The 17,056-nt window shown below is 43.6% G+C and overlaps 1 protein-coding gene and 1 long non-coding RNA gene across 9 annotated transcripts in view; one reads left to right on the top strand and one right to left on the bottom strand.

Annotated features, from left to right (window-relative positions):
- Positions 1-455: 455 nt before the first annotated feature.
- PCYT1B (phosphate cytidylyltransferase 1B, choline) overlaps positions 456-17,056 on the bottom strand; it is a 139,755-nt gene continuing 123,154 nt past the window's right edge. For 4 of the 7 annotated variants that reach the window (XM_078064723.1, XM_078064721.1, XM_078064728.1 and 1 more), the window contains one exon: positions 3,427-4,420. In XM_078064723.1, coding sequence (XP_077920849.1) covers positions 4,208-4,420 — 213 coding nt within the window. In that variant the 3' untranslated portion in view covers positions 3,427-4,207. Of the gene's footprint in view, positions 1,350-3,426; positions 4,421-17,056 lie in introns of those variants that run through there. The other 3 variants (XM_078064724.1, XM_078064722.1, XM_078064726.1) reach the window with 3 other exon arrangements.
- LOC144380507 (uncharacterized) overlaps positions 5,168-17,056 on the top strand; it is a 32,575-nt gene continuing 20,686 nt past the window's right edge. For both annotated transcript variants that reach the window (XR_013444691.1, XR_013444690.1), the window contains exon 1: positions 5,168-5,439. This is a non-coding gene — a long non-coding RNA (uncharacterized LOC144380507). The remainder of the gene's footprint in view (positions 5,440-17,056) is intronic.

The following is a 17,056-nucleotide window of genomic DNA, read 5'->3' as shown; positions in this document are numbered from 1 at the left end:
GCAGGAGTGGAGGTCCCAGGGGCCGCGCGGGCCCCCTCTGCAGCTTTCTGCCCAGGGAGAGGTAAGCCCTTTCTCGTGGTCGCGTCGTGGCAGCCTCCTAGCTGCAGAAGCGTAGGGACGACGCGGGTGGCGTCATAAATTCAGAGACCTTTCCAGAGAAGACCTCGGCAGCCATTTCCATCAACCCCCTCAATTGACAATAGCAGACCCTGAGGCCACGGAAGTGAAGCGGTTTGGCCGAGGTCCCAGAGCCTCCAACTCCAGGTCCCGACTGGGCCCCCCAGTGTGACCTCCCCTCCAGGTGGGTCTGTTCCTCACGAGCTTCGCCGTCAGGTGTGGGCCCTTTGGCACCTGCAGGACGGTGCCCCGCGCGACACGGCGCGGGCAGGACCGCCGCCACCTCCACGAGCGGGAACCCCGTAGCACACTTTTAGGAAACACGACAAGCCGAAGTGCAATTATGCATCCCTTTATTTATAAACAAGTTGGGAATGCTGTGTTCTCTCGGGGAGCGGGGGTGGGTGGGGAGGGACGAGGGGCCAGGGGCGAGGGCTGATTCCAGTAGTTGGCGTTATTCAGCACCAGAGCAAATGCTTGGGCGCAGTAAGGTCCTACTTGAACCCAGACGAGTCTTCATCGTCTTGTATGTACAGCAGAGTCTTAAGTATGTATGCTCTTCTTATGGCTTTGTCCCAGGACATATCGCAGTGACAAAACAAAAAAAGTCTAGAGAGAAGTAGAAGTTGCAAATGCCTTATGAGCTGATTCTTAAAAAAAAAAAAAAAAAAAAAAGACCGGTGGCCTAGACTAGCGCTGAATGGGTGCCTGAGGAACAGGAACCTCTCTGCTCCAACCGGGCTCATCTGATTCAGCTGAGTCTGTGAGGCCATCCCGTCTGTCTCTCTCTGGGGTATGCCTGGGTGCTAAAATAAGTCCTGAAGATGAAGAGAAAACAAATGCACGCTCTTCCCGTCCCTCCCTCAAGGGATGGACTCACAGTGACTACAGCCTGAGGCCTGGAGCAAGCCTGCAAGCCCACAGAGCAGGTCAGAAGGCAGCCTTGGGGCGCAGGGTGGCTCCTCTTGAGGTTGGTCTCCTTGCCTTTTCTAAGGTCCTGGCACACGGGGGCGGCTTGCCAGCAATGGGCCTTTCAGTGTGACTAGGCTATTGGAGTTTCCCGTGTTTGTAGCTGGCGGAAGGGTGAACGTTTGACTTCAGGGCCCTGGGTAGAGGACGTGGCAGCGAACGGAGAAGTGGTGGCCCCGGGGAGCTCGGGGGCGCGGCACCCCCACCCTGTGTGGGCGTTCACTAACCTTGGGTGTCTCTGAAAGGAAGCCTTCCTTCTTCACCTGTTAGGGGGTGAGTGACACTTTGAAAGGGAGCAGAAAGGCCCTGCTCCCCCACAGCCTCCCCTCCAGCCCGTTGCTGCCCACCCGTCTTCCTCACCTGCCCCCTCCTCTCCTTCTGCAACCCTCAGTACTGCTCTGCAGTCCTCGGTCGAAAGCTTCCTTCCCTTTCTAGGGCAGAAGGGACACTTCCTTGCTTCCTGTCATTTCTGCTTGCCTCTTAAGGCTGCACATGATTGTACATCTCTCACTCCAGCCCTGACTCACTTGTGGCCATGACTGTCAAGCGGTTGACCCAAACGAAGGGCACCCCCATCTCCTCCTGGAAAGGGGGAGCTGGAAGACACCGATGGCCAGGAGCGTTACAGGTTGGCTTGCGGAATCCCCGCCCCCATTCCTTCTCAGTAGTCTCATAGCCTCAGGACAGCGGGGAGGGATTGTTAGAGGACAGGGTGGGGACATAAGGTGAGATTTAGAACGGTTTGTGCGTGGTTTCAGCCCGTCCCTGGAATGAACCAGGTGTTGGTCACGTGCCATCACCGGCAGCTGTGACGGCACTGAGTCTGAGTCACACAAGGGGCACCTGTCAGTACGGTGTGGAAGGCCTGCAAGCACAGAATCAGCCTGGTAGGCCCCACGTTATTTGCTTCAGAGCACAATTCAAGTAAGAGCGACTCTGGCTGCCTTGGGCCATGGAATAAGCACATAAAAGGCCTTCCCAAAATAGTTGCCCCTACCCGGCGAGGTCCAGCAACGGGTTGAGAGCACAGATTTTCGATAATGGCCTTCCCTCTCTCCAGGCCCCTCTTTGCTCCTTTTTTCTGCCCTTGTTCTCCCCACCTTGCCCTGCCTGGCTGTGCTTATCCTTGCACTGCCCCAAATGTCAACCAGCTGGAACGAGCAGAAGGGCACAATGCAAAACTGGGACCTGACTCCCTCTGCAGAGCAGTGCTCTAGGCCTTGGCTACAGAAAGCTTCCTTCTCGCGTGCCACGTTCCCGCCAGCTCTTTGTCCCACGTGAGTGCTCAAGAGAACCCTGGAGAGAGCGTGCCAGGAACAAGGGTGTTCCAATCCAGCTCAGCCTCGTGGTTTCGCTTCCCAGTAAACACCACTTATGTCCAGGTGGCCAGGGAGGTAGTTCAACCCCGACACAAGGGGGAAAGATGTGCCACCTTCCTTCATTGGTTGCCCCACGTGTCACCCAGAAAGGCTGGTTCCCAAGGCCTCTGAAAAGGGGTGTTTCTGTCACAGGAGATGCTGAGCTCTGCCCACAAATTGCTGGTTTGGGCCTCTGCTCAGTCAGGCCCCAGCTCTCCCTCGGGCTTTCCTGGCACAGACAGGCAATGCCTCATCTACCTAGGAGTGTGGTTCTACGCCCTGACTCCACCTGTGGCTATCCTCCCTGTTGTCAGCGGACAGTAACGTCAAACAACTCAACAGCAGTGCTGAGGCTCTTCAGCCCATTTGGCAAACCTAGGGCTGGGGATAACTGTACAGCCACGTAGACCATTTCAATGCTGAGATCGAACTGAGGTTCCCACAGTGCTCTGGGAAACTCTTCAGAGCCTCGCTCTAGCCAAAAAACACGATGGGAGGCCATGAGAACAACATACTCGTTTCCTGGTTGGGACAAGACATTTCTACAGGAATCCAGGATGAGTTTTTGACAAAGTGCCCAAGTCACAAGGGAACCAGGTAGTCCTTTAGACCAAGGATTTCAGCGGGGGATTAGGGTGAGAGCAGGAGCGTATACTGTAAAAGGCTACCACCATATATTCATATTGCATAGGGTATACACCCTGGATAGCATACTTGGAGCATACAGAGAACAGATACGTGCTATGTGGTTTGGTACGTCAAACTGTACTTGAGGTCTATGAAATTGTTAACTGGTCAGAAATGGGAAAAGCCATTCCAGAGTTAACATCCTTTAAGGAGAAGCTCCAGGCGACATTTACCATCTGCTAAACTCAGAGCCAAAGCAAAGCAGCTCCTCTTTATATATATATGTATGTGTATATATATATATATATATATATATATATATACATACATACATACATATATATATATAACCATATATAAATACACACACACATATAAAATGTTTTTCTTTGTTGCATTTCCCACAGATTAAGGTAATTTCTGGAAACCATGAAGTCAAACCAATGATGAAAAGTACAACCAGGAACATATTAGGCCTTCTGTGGTGTTCTCCTCGACAGAACTGTCCTCTAAATAAGAAGTTAAGGTTCATACTAGATGACCTTTTATATATCTGGCCTAAAGCATGTCTTTGTCTATGCACCACATTTCTAGAACTGCAAAGAATTTGCAACATCAGGTCTCAGTGGCTAAACTGAGAAGACTGGAATTGATCTTTCACTTGACTATTTCAGAAGTACTTTGCCACCTCTATCGGAAACAACTTTATTCTGGCAGAGCTTGGGTGGTAGGAGGCAACGTGCAGGGCCCTTATGAGCTGGAAGTAGCAGATTGAGGGAACAGCCGCTTCCATGGGTGGTGGACTTGGTAGGGGTGGGTGTAAGGACCAAAGCAGAAGACACCCGACTCAGTGCAAATCTCCTGGGGGTGCCCTGCATCTTTCCTTAGCAAGGTTAAAGTAGAGTGATTCTAGATGCTGCTAAGAAGGTTTGTAAAGGTTGTCTGGCTGGAAACCTCCATGCAGAGCCCAAGTCTGAGGCTGAGTGGAGACTGAGGGAGAGCTGGTCCCCAGGCCTTCCCTTGGCTGAGCTGCAGCTCCTGCGACCGTTACCCTTCGAACCCCACCCAGGCACACCCGGTGACCCCACCCTCGCCCGAGCCTGTGTGGTGCAGCCCTTGCTGTCTGCTGGCAGCCTTTACTTCTCATCCTCATCCCCCTCACTCATGCTGCTGATGGAGGCTGAGGCTGCTTTGGGCGAGGAGGGGGGTGAGGTTTTGTTCGGGAGCCACGTGAAGGTGGGCGACGGGGAGCGGGAGGGGGACCGGCTCCTGGTGGGGCTGCTCACAGGGCTCTGCTTCGGGGACAAGGCCTGCAGCATCCGGCTACTCCTCTCCTGGAACATCTGCTTCTAGAGAGAAATTTGAGAGAAGGCATCTGTTAAGTTAGCCGTCTGAGGTGGCAGGGAAACAAAAAGGGAAGGCAGGAAGGAGAGCCACCACCCCACAACACCGGCCCCCACAGACTGGTCCTACAGTTGATGTCGTCCAGGACTATGTGTGGGGAGCAGCTGAGTGAAATTCGGGGGCACTGAGATGTGGACATAGCGATGACCATCTCTGCTGGTTCTGGGGACTCTTGCCTGCCTTTACTCCAGCTACAAAATTTAACTGAGTGTCTATTCTTTCCCAGGCAAATAGTAATGTCCAAGGTACAGAAGGGCAGTGGGAAATAAAACAGAAGTCCCTGTCCTCCTTGACATGAGGACGAATCACACAATAAACAAAATGAACAAAATATGTGGATGTCAGACGGAAGTATGATCTGTGAGAAAAAATAAAACGCAAGACTATATAGCAAATGGGGGTGTGAGGTGGGTGGGCGCCTGGGCAGCAATTGTAATGAGGGTGCTCAGGGAAGACCTCAAGAAGATACTATTTGAGCAAAGACCTGAAAGATGAGGGAGGGGCCCATGGGAATGGAAATCAGGGGCAAACACATTCCAGACAGAGCACCCCGAGAAGGGAGCATGCAGTGCATGTCCAAGGAGGAGCGAGGAGGCCATCCATGGTGGCTGGAGTGGAGTCACCTGTGGGGGAGGGGTATGGGGGAGGGGGTTAAGAGGAAGTCACCAGGGGAGTGACAGAAAACTGTGTCATGTAGGCTCTTGGTGGCCATGTGAGAACTTCAGCCTTTACTGTGAGAAGAGAAACCTCTGGAGAGTTCCTTTACCTCTGAAGTTCTGAGTCCCAGACTAAGGAACTCTGACTTTGGTTTTAAAAGGACCACCCTGGCTGCAGTGTGGGGACCAGACCACAGGGAAGCCAGAGCAGGGGCGCAGGAGTGGTGAAGAGCCCACTATAGCGAAAACCCAAGTAAGAAGAATGATGGCGCCCTGGACCACGCCCATCGCCGAGAGGATGAGATGAGGTGAGAAATGGTTGGAGCCTGGTCAGTGTTTTTCCCCATAGTTTTAGTAAGGTATAATGGACTTAAAAGTAAAACTCAGCCTTTTTAGTCTCCGGTTCTGTGAGTTTTGATAAATGCCTGCAGCTGTGTGACTGCCACGACGGTCACGGTATTAGGAGAGTTCCATTAGCCACCCAATCCCCACGAGATCCTTTGTCACCCCCTCCCCTAGCCTCTGGCAACAGATCTTTTTTCTGTCCCTCCAGTTTTGCCTTTTCCAGAATGTCCTCTAAATGGAATCATGCAGTATCATGGTCTGGTTAAATTTTGAAGGTAGAGCCCCCAGGAACTGCTGACAGACGGGATGTGGGGCATGGGAGGAAGAGGAGACAAGTGACCAGTTTCTGGCCTATGAAACTAGAAAGCCAGCAGTGTCATGTGCTGGTGTGGGAGACTCTGTGGGTAAAAGGGGTTTCAGTGGTGAGACAGACTTTCCCGCTGGGGATCTCCAGTGACTACTGCCCTGTGCCTTCAGAACTGAGCCCCTCCCTGGCACTGTCCTTCAGCTTTATGGGGATCCCCGTCCTGGCCTAGCACTGGTGCCCGCTGATCTGCCCTTCTCTCTGCTCGCAGCTCAGCCCCCCACATGTACCCATATTCCATTCCACCCACCTCTGAGCACCCTGCCCCTGCTGCCTGGGCTCTGTGCCCTCATTTCTCTCCCTTGCTTGTCACAAAACCTCCGCCCCCAGCCCCTCAGTCCAATCCTGTGATCCTAAACTGGCCCTGAGAGCCATTTCTCCTGTTTGCCATTTTAGACTCTTCTTGTCATTTGAGTTACTCACTTTACAAACCACTACAGAGCCCCCTGAAGACCAGGTGCTATTATACAGGAGATGCTCGTATCCAAGCTGGGACTTCGGTGATGTACAGGAAGAGGGGCTGAGGTGGGAAGGAGCCTGTGGAGCTGGTGGAGGGGTGACTTTCCAAGCGGAGTACAATTCTTGGCGGGACTATAAGCTGAGTGCCTATGGGCTTGACCGTAGGCTGGGGCTGGAGCACCAGGAGGAGCTGGGACTTTTATGCCCCAAGAGCCCCTGGAAGATTTTCATTAAGGGAGGGGTATGATCAGATTTGTGTTTTAGAGATACCTTTGGGTGGGAGCATAAAAGCAAAGAGAGAAACCATAGAAGAAAAGATTGGTGTTCGGCTATATGAAAGTGTAAAACTTACGTACCCTCACCGAAAAAAAACCCACCATGAGATAAGGTAAAAGGCCAGTGAAACACGGGGAAATTCTTGCAATATTTAATAATGGATCTTAGTATAGAAACAGAGCCTACAAATTAAAAAGAATGTAAAACTGTTCTGTAGCAAAATGAGCACATGACTTGTTAAGGCAGTGCAGAGAAGACTGACAAACGACCCATAAAGAGTGTTCAGCATCACTAGTAAACAAATACAGAAGGACTGAAGTGAGACACCTTTTTTATATATCAGATTGTTACAGGGGTTTTTTTTTTATCTTCCCAACATGTAAAAAAAAATTTTTTTCCAGTTTTATTGAGATGTAATTGACAGCAGTTTAAGGTGTATAGCGTAATGATTTTACTCACATATATTGTGACATTACCACAGTAATTTAACATCTGTCATCTCATATAAAAAATACATATTTTTCCTTGTGATGAGAACTCTTGCTATCTACTCTCTTAACTTTCATATATACCACACAGCAATGTTAACTACAGTCTTGATGCTGTATATTATATCCCTGGTACTTACTTATAAGTGGAAGTTTGTACTTTTTGACCACCTGCATCTCATTTTCCCTCTTTCACTCCTATCTTTACCCTGGTAACCACAAATCTGATTGCTTTTTCCCTGAGTTGGTGGTGGTGGTTGTTTTTTTTCCCGACATGTGAGATCATGTATTTGTTTTTCTCTGACTTGCTTCACTTAGCATAATGCCCTCAAGGTCCATTCATGTTATCACAAACGGCAGGATTTCCTCCTTTTTAATGGTTGACTAATGTCTACACATACTGTACTTTATCCTTTCATCCACTGATAGACACTTAGGTTGCTTCCATGTCTTGACCATTGTAAATAATGCTGCTATGAATGTCGGGATGCAGATAGCACTTTGACATAGTGTTTTTGTTTCCTTTGGATATATTCCCCAAAGTGAAATTGCTGGATCATATATATGGTGGTTTCAGTTTCAATTTTTTGAGGAACCTCAATACTGTTTTCCACCATGGCCGCACCAATTTACAATCCCACCAACAATGCACAAGTGTTCCTTTTAATCCATGTCCTCTTCAGCATTTGTTATTTCTGGTCTTTTTGGTGGCAGTCAATCTAATTGATGTGAGGTGATAAGTCATTGTGGTTTTGATTTGCATTTCCCTACGGATGAGTGATGCCGAGCATTTTCTCATATACTTGTTGGTCCTTTGTATGTCTTCTTTGGAAAAATGTCTATTCAGGTATTAACCCATTTTTGCATTGGATTATTTTGAGTTTTTACTATTGAGTTGTAGGAGTTCTTGATATATTTTGGATATTCACTCTTAATCAGATACATGGTTAGCACATATTTTTCCCATTCTGAAGGTTGTCTTTTACTTTTGTTGATGGTTCCTTTTGCTGTGCAGACGCTTTTTAGTTTGATGTAGCCCCACTTACTTTTGCTTTTGTGATTCGTGCTTTAGGTGTCCTACCCAAAAAAATCACTGCCATGACCCATGTAAAGGCGCTTTTCTCCTGTGTTTTCTTCTAGGATTTTGATGGTTTCTGGTCTTACATGGACAGCTTTAATCCTTTTCAAGTTAACTTTGGTACATGGTGTAAGATAGGGATCTAGTTTTATTCTTTTATGTGTGAATATACAATTTTCCCAGCACCATTAGTTGAAGAGACAGTCTTTACTCCATTGAGTATTCTTGGCTCCCTTGCATGGGTTTATTTCTGAGCTCTCAGATCTGTTCCATTGGTCTATGTGTCTTTTTTTATGCCAGTACTATACTGTTTTGATTACTATACCTTTATAATATAGCTTGAAATCAGAAGTGTGATGTCTCCCACGTTGTTCTTTCTCAGGATTGCTTCAGGTATTTGGGGTCTTTTGAGGTTCCATATAAATTTTAGGATTGTTTTTTTCTGTTTCTGAAAAATTCCATTGGAATCTTGATAGGGATTGCATTTAATCTATAGATGGCTTTGGGGCGCCTGGGTGGCTCAGTCGTTAAGCATCTGCCTTCGGCTCAGGTCATGATCCCAGGGTCCTGGGATTGAGCCCCGCATTGGGCTCCCTGCTCCGCAGGAAGCCTGCTTCTCCCTCTCCCACTCCCCCTGTTCCCTCTCTCGCTGTCTCTCTCTGTCAAATAAATAAATAAAATCTTAAAAAAAAATCTATAGATGGCTTTGGGATGGTATGGACATTATTAATATTCTTCTAATCTGTGAACATGGGATACCTTTCCATTTATTTCTGTCTAAAATTTTTTTCATCACTATTTTACAGTTTTGAGTGTACAGATTTCTCACCTCCTTGGTTAAATTTATTCCCAAGTATTTTATTGCTTTCAATGCTATTATACATGGGATCAGTTTATTTCTTTTTCAGATAATTCATTGTTACTATATAAAAATGCTACTTATTTTGTATGTTAATTTTGTATCCTGCAACTTCACTGAATTTGTAGATTGGATATAACAGTTCTTTGGTGGAGTCTGTCAGATTTTCTGTGTATAAAATCATGTTATCTGCAAGTAGACAATCTCACTTCTTCCTTTCCAATTCTGATGGGCTTTCATATTTTCTTGCCTGATTGCTCTGGCTAGGAGTTCAGTAATATCTTGAATGGGAGGAGTGAGAATGGGCACCCTTGTCTTGTTCCTTATTTTAGAGGAAAGGCTTTCAACCTTTTGTCATTAAGTATCATGTTAGCTGTGGGTTTGTCATCTACAGCTTTTGTTATGTTGAGGTATGTTTGTTATATACCTAATTTATTAAGAGGTTTTATCATGAATGGTTATTGAATTTTGCCCAATGATTTTCCTGTGTCCATTGAGATGATCATAAAATTTTTTTCTTCTATCAATGTGATATATCATAGTGACAGATTTACATCTGTTTAACCACACTTGTATCTCAAAAATAAATACCACTTGATCATGGTGAAGGATCTTTTTAATGTGCTGCTGAACTCTGTTTACTAGTATTTTTTTAAAGATTTATTCTAGAGAGAGAGAGAGAGAGAGAGAGTGAGTGCGTGTGTGTGTGGGAGGAGGGGCAGAGAAAGAAGGGAAGCAGACTCTGCTGAACACGGAGCCCTACATGGGGCTTGATCCCATAACCCCAAGATCATGACCCCAGCCAAAACCAAGAGTCGAAAACTCAACTGACAGCCACCCAGGCACCTCCTGTTTACTAGTATTTTATTGAGAATTTTTGCCTCTGTATTCATCAGAGATAGTGGCCTATAGTTTTCTTTTAGTGTTATTTTCTGGCTTTGGTAATGCTAGCCTTATAAAATAAATTTGGGAGTCTTCCCTCCTCCCAAACATTGAGGAGTCTGAGAAGGGTTTGCATTAATTCTTCTTTAAATGTTTAGTAAAATTCACCAGTGAAGCCATCTGTTCCTGGGCCTTTCTTCCTTGGGAGATGTTTGATCACTAATTCAATCTCCTTACTAATAATTGGTCTGTCACATTTTCTCCTTTATTCTGATTCATTCTTGGTAGATTGTATGTTTCTAAGAATTTTCAATTTCCTTTAGGTTTTCCAGTATGTTGGCATATAGTTGTTCATAGTAGCCTCTTAAGATCCTTTGTGGCATGAGTTGTAATATTTACTTCTTCATTTTCATTTGTAATTTTGTTGATTTTGGCCCTCTCTATTTTTTTTTCTTGGTTTAGCTAAACATTTGTCAATTTTATCTTTTCAAAAAACCATCTCTTAGTTTGGTTAGTCTTTTCTATTGTATTCCTGGTCTCCATTTTATTTGTTTCTGCCCCAATTTCTATTATTTCCTTCCTTCTGCTAACTTTGTGTTCACTTTTTTTTTTTTTTAGTTCCTAAAGCATAGCATTAGGTTGTTTGAGATACTTCTTATTTCCTGAGGTAGGCATTTATTGCTATGAACTTCCCTTTTAGAATTGTTCTGTCTGCATACCGTAAGTTTTGGTACATTGTGTTTCCATTTTTGTTTGTGTCAAGATACATTTTTATTTCCCCTTTAATTTCTTCTTTGACTCTTGGCTATTCAGACTATTGTTTAGTTTCCATGTATTCATGAATTTTTCAGTTTTCCTCCTGTTAATGATTTCTACTTGGAGACCATCGTGGCCAGAAAAGGTACTTGGTATGATTTCAGTCGTCTTGAATTTGCTAATAAGACTTGTTCTGTGGGTTGACCTCTTTATCACTGCATAATAATAATTGTAAAATAATAATTGTAAAAGACCTTCTTTGTCTCATTTTACCATTTTTATATTTAAGTCTATTTAGTATGATAGAAGTATAGCTACCCCTACTTTTTTGGTTTGTTTTTTGGAATACCATTTGCTTACAACAACTTTTTCCATCCCTTCACTGTCAGTCTGTGTGTCTTTAAGACTAAAGTGAGACTCTGTGGGCACATATCATTAGATGTTTTTCAAATGTTGTCCACTCAGCCATCCTATGTATATTGATTGGAGAATTTAATCCAATTAAATACAATTTAAAGTAATCATTAATAGGTAAGGACTTACTTAGTTTGCCATTTTATTAATTGTTTTTATGACTTTTACAGAACCATTATTCTTTGTTCTGTATCCTGCTTTCTTTTTTTGTGTTTCAATGTCTTCTGATATCTGTAGGGTTTGACTTCTTTATCATGTACTTTTGTGTAATTACTACAGGTTTTACCCTCGTGGTTACCACAAGGTTTACATAAAGTATTTTAAAATTATAACACCTTATTTTAAACTGATAACAAGGGGCGCCTGGGTGGCTCAGTCATTAAGCATCTGCCTTTGGCTCAGGTCATGATCCCAGGGTCCTGGGATCGAGCCCTGCATCGGGCTCCCTGCTCCGCAGGGAGCCTGCTTCTCTCTCTCCTACTCCCCCTGCTTGTGTTCCCTCTCTCATTGTGTTTCTCTCTGTCAAATAAATAAATAAATAAAAATCTTTAAATAAAAAAATAAACTGATAACAAGTTAACTTCAATAGAACTTCTAAACTTTATGCTTTCATCTGCCCTCTCCCCCCACTCACATTTTAGGTTATTGATGTTACAGTTAACATACTTTTTATATTGTGTAACCAGTAACAGATTATTGTTGTTGTAGTTATTCTTACAGTATTTTCTAACATTTTTTAAAGATTTTATTTATTTATTTGACAGAGCACAAGCAGGGGGAGCTGCAGAGGGAGAGGGAGAAGCAGTCCCCTCACAGAGCAGGGAACCCGACGTGGGGCTCGATCCCAGGACCCTGGGATCATGACCTGAGCTGAAGGCAGATGCCCAACAGACTGAGCCACCCAGGCGCCCCAGTGTTTTCTAACTTTTATTTTTATTTATTTATTTATTTATTTTATTTAATTATGTTATGTTAATCACCATACAATACATCATTAGTTGTGATGTAGTGTTCCATGATTCATTGTTTGCGTATAACATCCAGTGCTCCATGCAATACGTGCCCTCCCCATCACCGGGCTAACCCATCCCCCACCCCCTTCCCCTCTAGAACCCTCAGTTTGTTTCCTGGAGTCCATAGTCTCTCATGGTTCGTCTCCCCCTCCGATTTCCCCCCCTTCATTTTTCTCTTCCTTCTCCTAATGTCCTCCATGCTATTCCTTATGTTCCACAAATAAGTGAAACCATATGATAATTGACTTTCTCTGCTTGACTTATTTCACTTAGCATAATCTCCTCCAGTCCCATCCATGTTGATGTAAAAGTTGGGTATTCATCCTTTCTGATGGCTGAGTAATATTCCATTGTATATATGGACCACATCTTCTTTATCCATTCATCTGTTGAAGGGCATCTCGGCTCTTTCCACAGTTTGGCTATTGCGGACATTGCTGCTATGAACATTGGGGTGCATATGGCCCTTCTTTTCACTACATCTGTGTCTTTGGGGTAAATACCCAGGAGTGCAATCACTCGGTCATAGGGTAGCTCTATTTTTAATTTTTTGAGGCACCTCCACACTGTTTTCCAAAGTGGCTGTACCAACTTGAATTCCCACCAACAGTGTAAGAGGGTTCCCCTTTCTCCACAACCTCTCCAACATTTGTTGTTTCTTGCCTTGTCAATTTTTGCCATTCTAACCGGTGTAAGGTGGTATCTCAGTGTGGTTTTGATTTGAATTTCCCTGATGGCTAATGATGATGAACATTTTTCAGGTGTCTGTTAGCCATTTGTATGTCTTCTTTGGAGAAGTGTCTGTTCATGTCTTCTGCCCATTTTTTGACTTGATTATTTGTTTTTTGGGTGTTGAGCTTAAGAGGTTCTTTATAGATCTTGGAAATCAGCGCTTTGTCTGTAGTGTCATTTGCAAATATCTTCTCCCATTCTCTGGGCTGCCTCTTTGTTTTGTTGACTGTTTCCTTTGCTGTGCAGAAGCTTTTTATCTTGAATAAGTCCCAAAAGTGGATTTTTGCTTTTATTTCACTAGCCTTTGGAGATGTTTCTTGAAAGAAGTTGCTGTGGCCGATGTCGAAGAGGTTACTGCTTATGTTCTCCTCTAGGATTTTGATGGATTCCTGTCTCACATTGAGGTCTTTCATCCATTTTGAGTTTATCTTGGTGTATGTTGTTAGAGAATGGTCAAGTTTCATTCTTCTGTAGATAGCTGTCCAATTTTCCCAGCACCATGTTTTTTTCCATTGCATATTTTTTTCCTGCTTGGTTGAAGATTATTTGACCATAGAGTTGAGGGTCCATATCTGGGTTCTCTATTCTGTTCCATTGGTCTATATGTCTGTTTTTGTGCCAGTACCATGCTGTCTTGGTGATCACTACTTTGTAATATAGCTTGAAATCAGGCAACGTGATGCCCCCAGCTTTTTCTTTTTCAACATTTCCTTGGCGATTTGGGGTCTTTTCCGATTCCATACAAATTTTAGGATTGTTTGTTCTAGCACTTTGAAAAAAGTCATTGGAATTTTGATCGGGATGGCATTGAAGGTATAGATTGCTCTGGGTAGCATAGACATTTTAACAATGTTTATTCTTCTGGTCCATGAGCATGGAATGTTTTTCCATCTTTTTGTGTCTTCTTTAATTTCTTTCATGAGTGTTATGTAGTTCCTAGAATATAGATGCTTTACCTCTTTGGTTAAGTTTATTCCGAGGTATCTTAGGGTTTTTGGTGCTATTGTAAATGGAATTGTTTCTCTAATTTCTCTTTCTACAGTTGCATTGTTAATGTATAAGAAAGCAACTGATTTCTGTGCATTGATTTTGTATCCTGCCACATTACTGAGTTGCTGTATGAGTTCTAGTAATTTGGGGGTGGAGTCTTTTGGATCTTCCACATAAAGTATCATGTCATCTGCAAAGAGAGAGAATTTGACTTCTTCTTTGCCAATTTGAATACCTTTTATTTCTTTTTATTGTCTGATTGCTGTTGCTAGGACTTCTAGCACTAGTACTGTGTTGAACAATAGTGGCGAGAGTGGGCATCCTTGTCGTGTTCCTGATCTTAAGGGAAAGGCTCTCAGCTTTTCCCCATTGAGGATGATATTCGCTGTGGGTTTTTCATAGATGGATTTTATAAACTTGAGGAATGTTCCCTCTATCCCTATGCTCTGAAGAGTTTTAATCAGGAAAGGATGCTGTATTTTGTCAAATGCTCTTTCTGCATCAATTGAGAGGACCATATGGTTCTTCTCTCTCCTCTTATTAATGTGTTCTATCACACTGATTGATTTGAGAATGTTGAACCCCTTGCATCCCGGGGATAAATCCCACTTGGTCGTGGTGGATGATCCTTTTAATGTATTGTTGGATCCTATTAGCTAGGATTTTGTTGAGGATTTTGGAATCCATATGCAGAGATATCGGTCTGAAATTCTCCTTTTTGATGGGATCTTTGCCTGGGTTTGGGGATTTAGGTAATGCTGGCCTCACAGAATGAGTCTGGAAGTTTTCCTTCTGTTTCTATTTTTTGAAACAGCTTCAGGAGAATAGGTATTATTTCTTCTTTGAATGTTTGGTAGAATTCCCCAGGGAATCCATCAGGCCCTGGACTCTTGTTTTTTGGGAGGTTCTTGATCACTGCTTCAATCTCGTTACTGGTTATTGGCCTATTCAGGTTGTCAGTTTTTTCCTGTTTCAGTCTTGGCAGTTTATAGGTTTCCAGGAAGGCATCCATTTCTTCCAGGTTGCTCAATTTATTGGCATATAGTTGTTGATAATAATTTCTAATAATTGTTTCTATTTCCTTGGTGTTAGTTGTGATCTCTCCCCTTTCATTCATAATTTTATTAATTTGGGTCCTTTCTCTTTTCTTTTGGATAAGTCTGCCAGTGGTTTATCAATCTTATTAATTCTTTCAAAGAGCCAGCTTCTAGTTTTGTTGATCTGATCTGTGTTTCTGGTTTCTAATTCATTGATCTCTGCTCTAATCTTAATTATTTCTCTTCTAATGCATGGCTTAGGCATCGTTTGTTGCTTTTTCTCTAGTTCTTTAAGGTGTACAGTTAGTTGGTGAATTCGGGATTTTTCTGTTTTTTTTGAGTGAGGCTTGGATGGCTATGTATTTCCCCCTTAGGACCGCCTTTGCAGTATCCCATAGGTTTTGGACAGATGTGTTTTCGTTCTCATTGGTTTCCATCATTGTTTAAGTTCTTCTTTGATTTCTTGGTTGACCCAAACGTTATTGAGCAGAGTGGTCTTTCGCGTCCAAGTGTTTGAATTTCTTCCAAATTTCTTCTTGTGATTGAGTTCCAGTTTTAAAGCATTATGGCCTGAGAATATGCAGGGAATAATCTCAATCTTTTGGTATTGGTTGAGACCTGATTTGTGACCCAGTATGTGGTCTATTCTGGAGAAAGTTCTGTGTGCACTTGAGAAGAATGAGTATTCTGTTGTTTTAGGGTGGAATGTTCTGTATATATCTATGAGGTCCATCTGGTCCAGTGTGTCATTCAAAGCTCTTGTTTCTTTGTTGATTTTCTGCTTAGATGATCTGTCTATTGCTGAGAGTGGAGTATTGAGGTCTCCTACAGTTAAAGTATTGTTATCAATATGACTATTTTGGTTAACAGTTGGCTTATATAGATCGCTGCTCCCATGTTGGGGGTGTAGATATTTACAGTTGTTAGATCTTCTTGTTGGATAGACCCTTTAAGAATGATATAGTGTCCTTCTGTGTCTCTAACTACAGTCTTTAGCTTAAAATCTAATTTGTCTGATGTAAGAATTGCTACCCCAGCTTGCTTTTGGGGTCTGTTGGCATGGAAGATAGATCTCCATTCCTTCACTTTCAGTCTGGATGTATCTTTAAGTTCAAAATGAGTCTCTTGTAGACAGCATATGGATGGGTCCTGTCTTCTTATCCAATCTGCAACCCTGTGCCATTTTATGGGAGCATTTAGGCCGTTCACATTGAGAGTGATTATTAAAGATATGAATTTATTGTCATTATGTTGCCTGTGAAGACCTTGTTTTTATAGATTGTCCCTGTAAATTTCTGTTCTGTATCACTCTTGGGGTCTTTCTCCTTTTATAGAAGCCCCGCCCCCGCAATAATATTTCTTGCAGGGCCAGCTTAGTGGTCACATATTCTTTCAGTTTCTGCCAGTCTTGGAAGCTCTGCATCTCTCCATCCATTCTAAATGACAGCCTTGCTGGATAAAGTATTCTTGGCTGCATGTTTTTCTCATTTAGTACCCTGAATATGTCTTGCCAGGCCTTTCTGGCTTGCCAGGTCTCTGTGGATAGGTCTGACGTTATTCTGATGTTCCTCCCTCTGTACGTAAGGAATCCCTTCCCCCTAACTGCCCTTAAGATGGTTTCCTTGGTTCTAAGATTTGCGAGTTTTACTATTACATGCCGGGGCATTGGCCTGTTTTCCTTGATCTTGGGAAGGGTTCTCTCTGCCTCTAGAACACGAATGTTTGTCTCATTCCCTCTCCCTCTCTCTCCACCCCCTCAGGGATTCCAGTAATTCTGACATTGGAAAGTTTCATGGTGTCACTTATTTCTCTGATTGTATTTTCATGGATTTTGAGTTGTTTTTCCCTGGCCGCCTCTTTTTCCTTTTTGTCTATTAAGTGGTGTTCTAGATCACTAATTCGTTCTTCTGGCTCGCTTACCCTAACTGTTAAAATATCTAGATTAGATTGGATCTCATTTATAGCATTTTTAAGTTCTGCCAGTTCAGCTTTCATTTCTGCCCTTAGAGACTCTATGTTGCCATCAATCGATTTCTCCATTCTAGCTATTGTCTTCACAATTGCTACCCTGAATTCCATCTCCGACATCTTGGTTATATCTATATCCATTTGTAAATCTGTGGCAGAAGTCACAGTCTCTGAGTCTTTCTTATTTTGGGGGGTTCCTCCTCCTAGTCATTCTGTTGAGGGGTGGTTGAGGGTATGTACAGAGTCCAAATTATTGACCAGAAC

Source organism: Halichoerus grypus, chromosome X (assembly GCF_964656455.1).
Source record: "Halichoerus grypus chromosome X, mHalGry1.hap1.1, whole genome shotgun sequence".
NCBI lineage: Eukaryota > Metazoa > Chordata > Mammalia > Carnivora > Phocidae > Halichoerus > Halichoerus grypus.
Note: the sequence above shows the minus strand (reverse complement) of the source record. Positions and strands in the feature narration are given on the sequence as shown.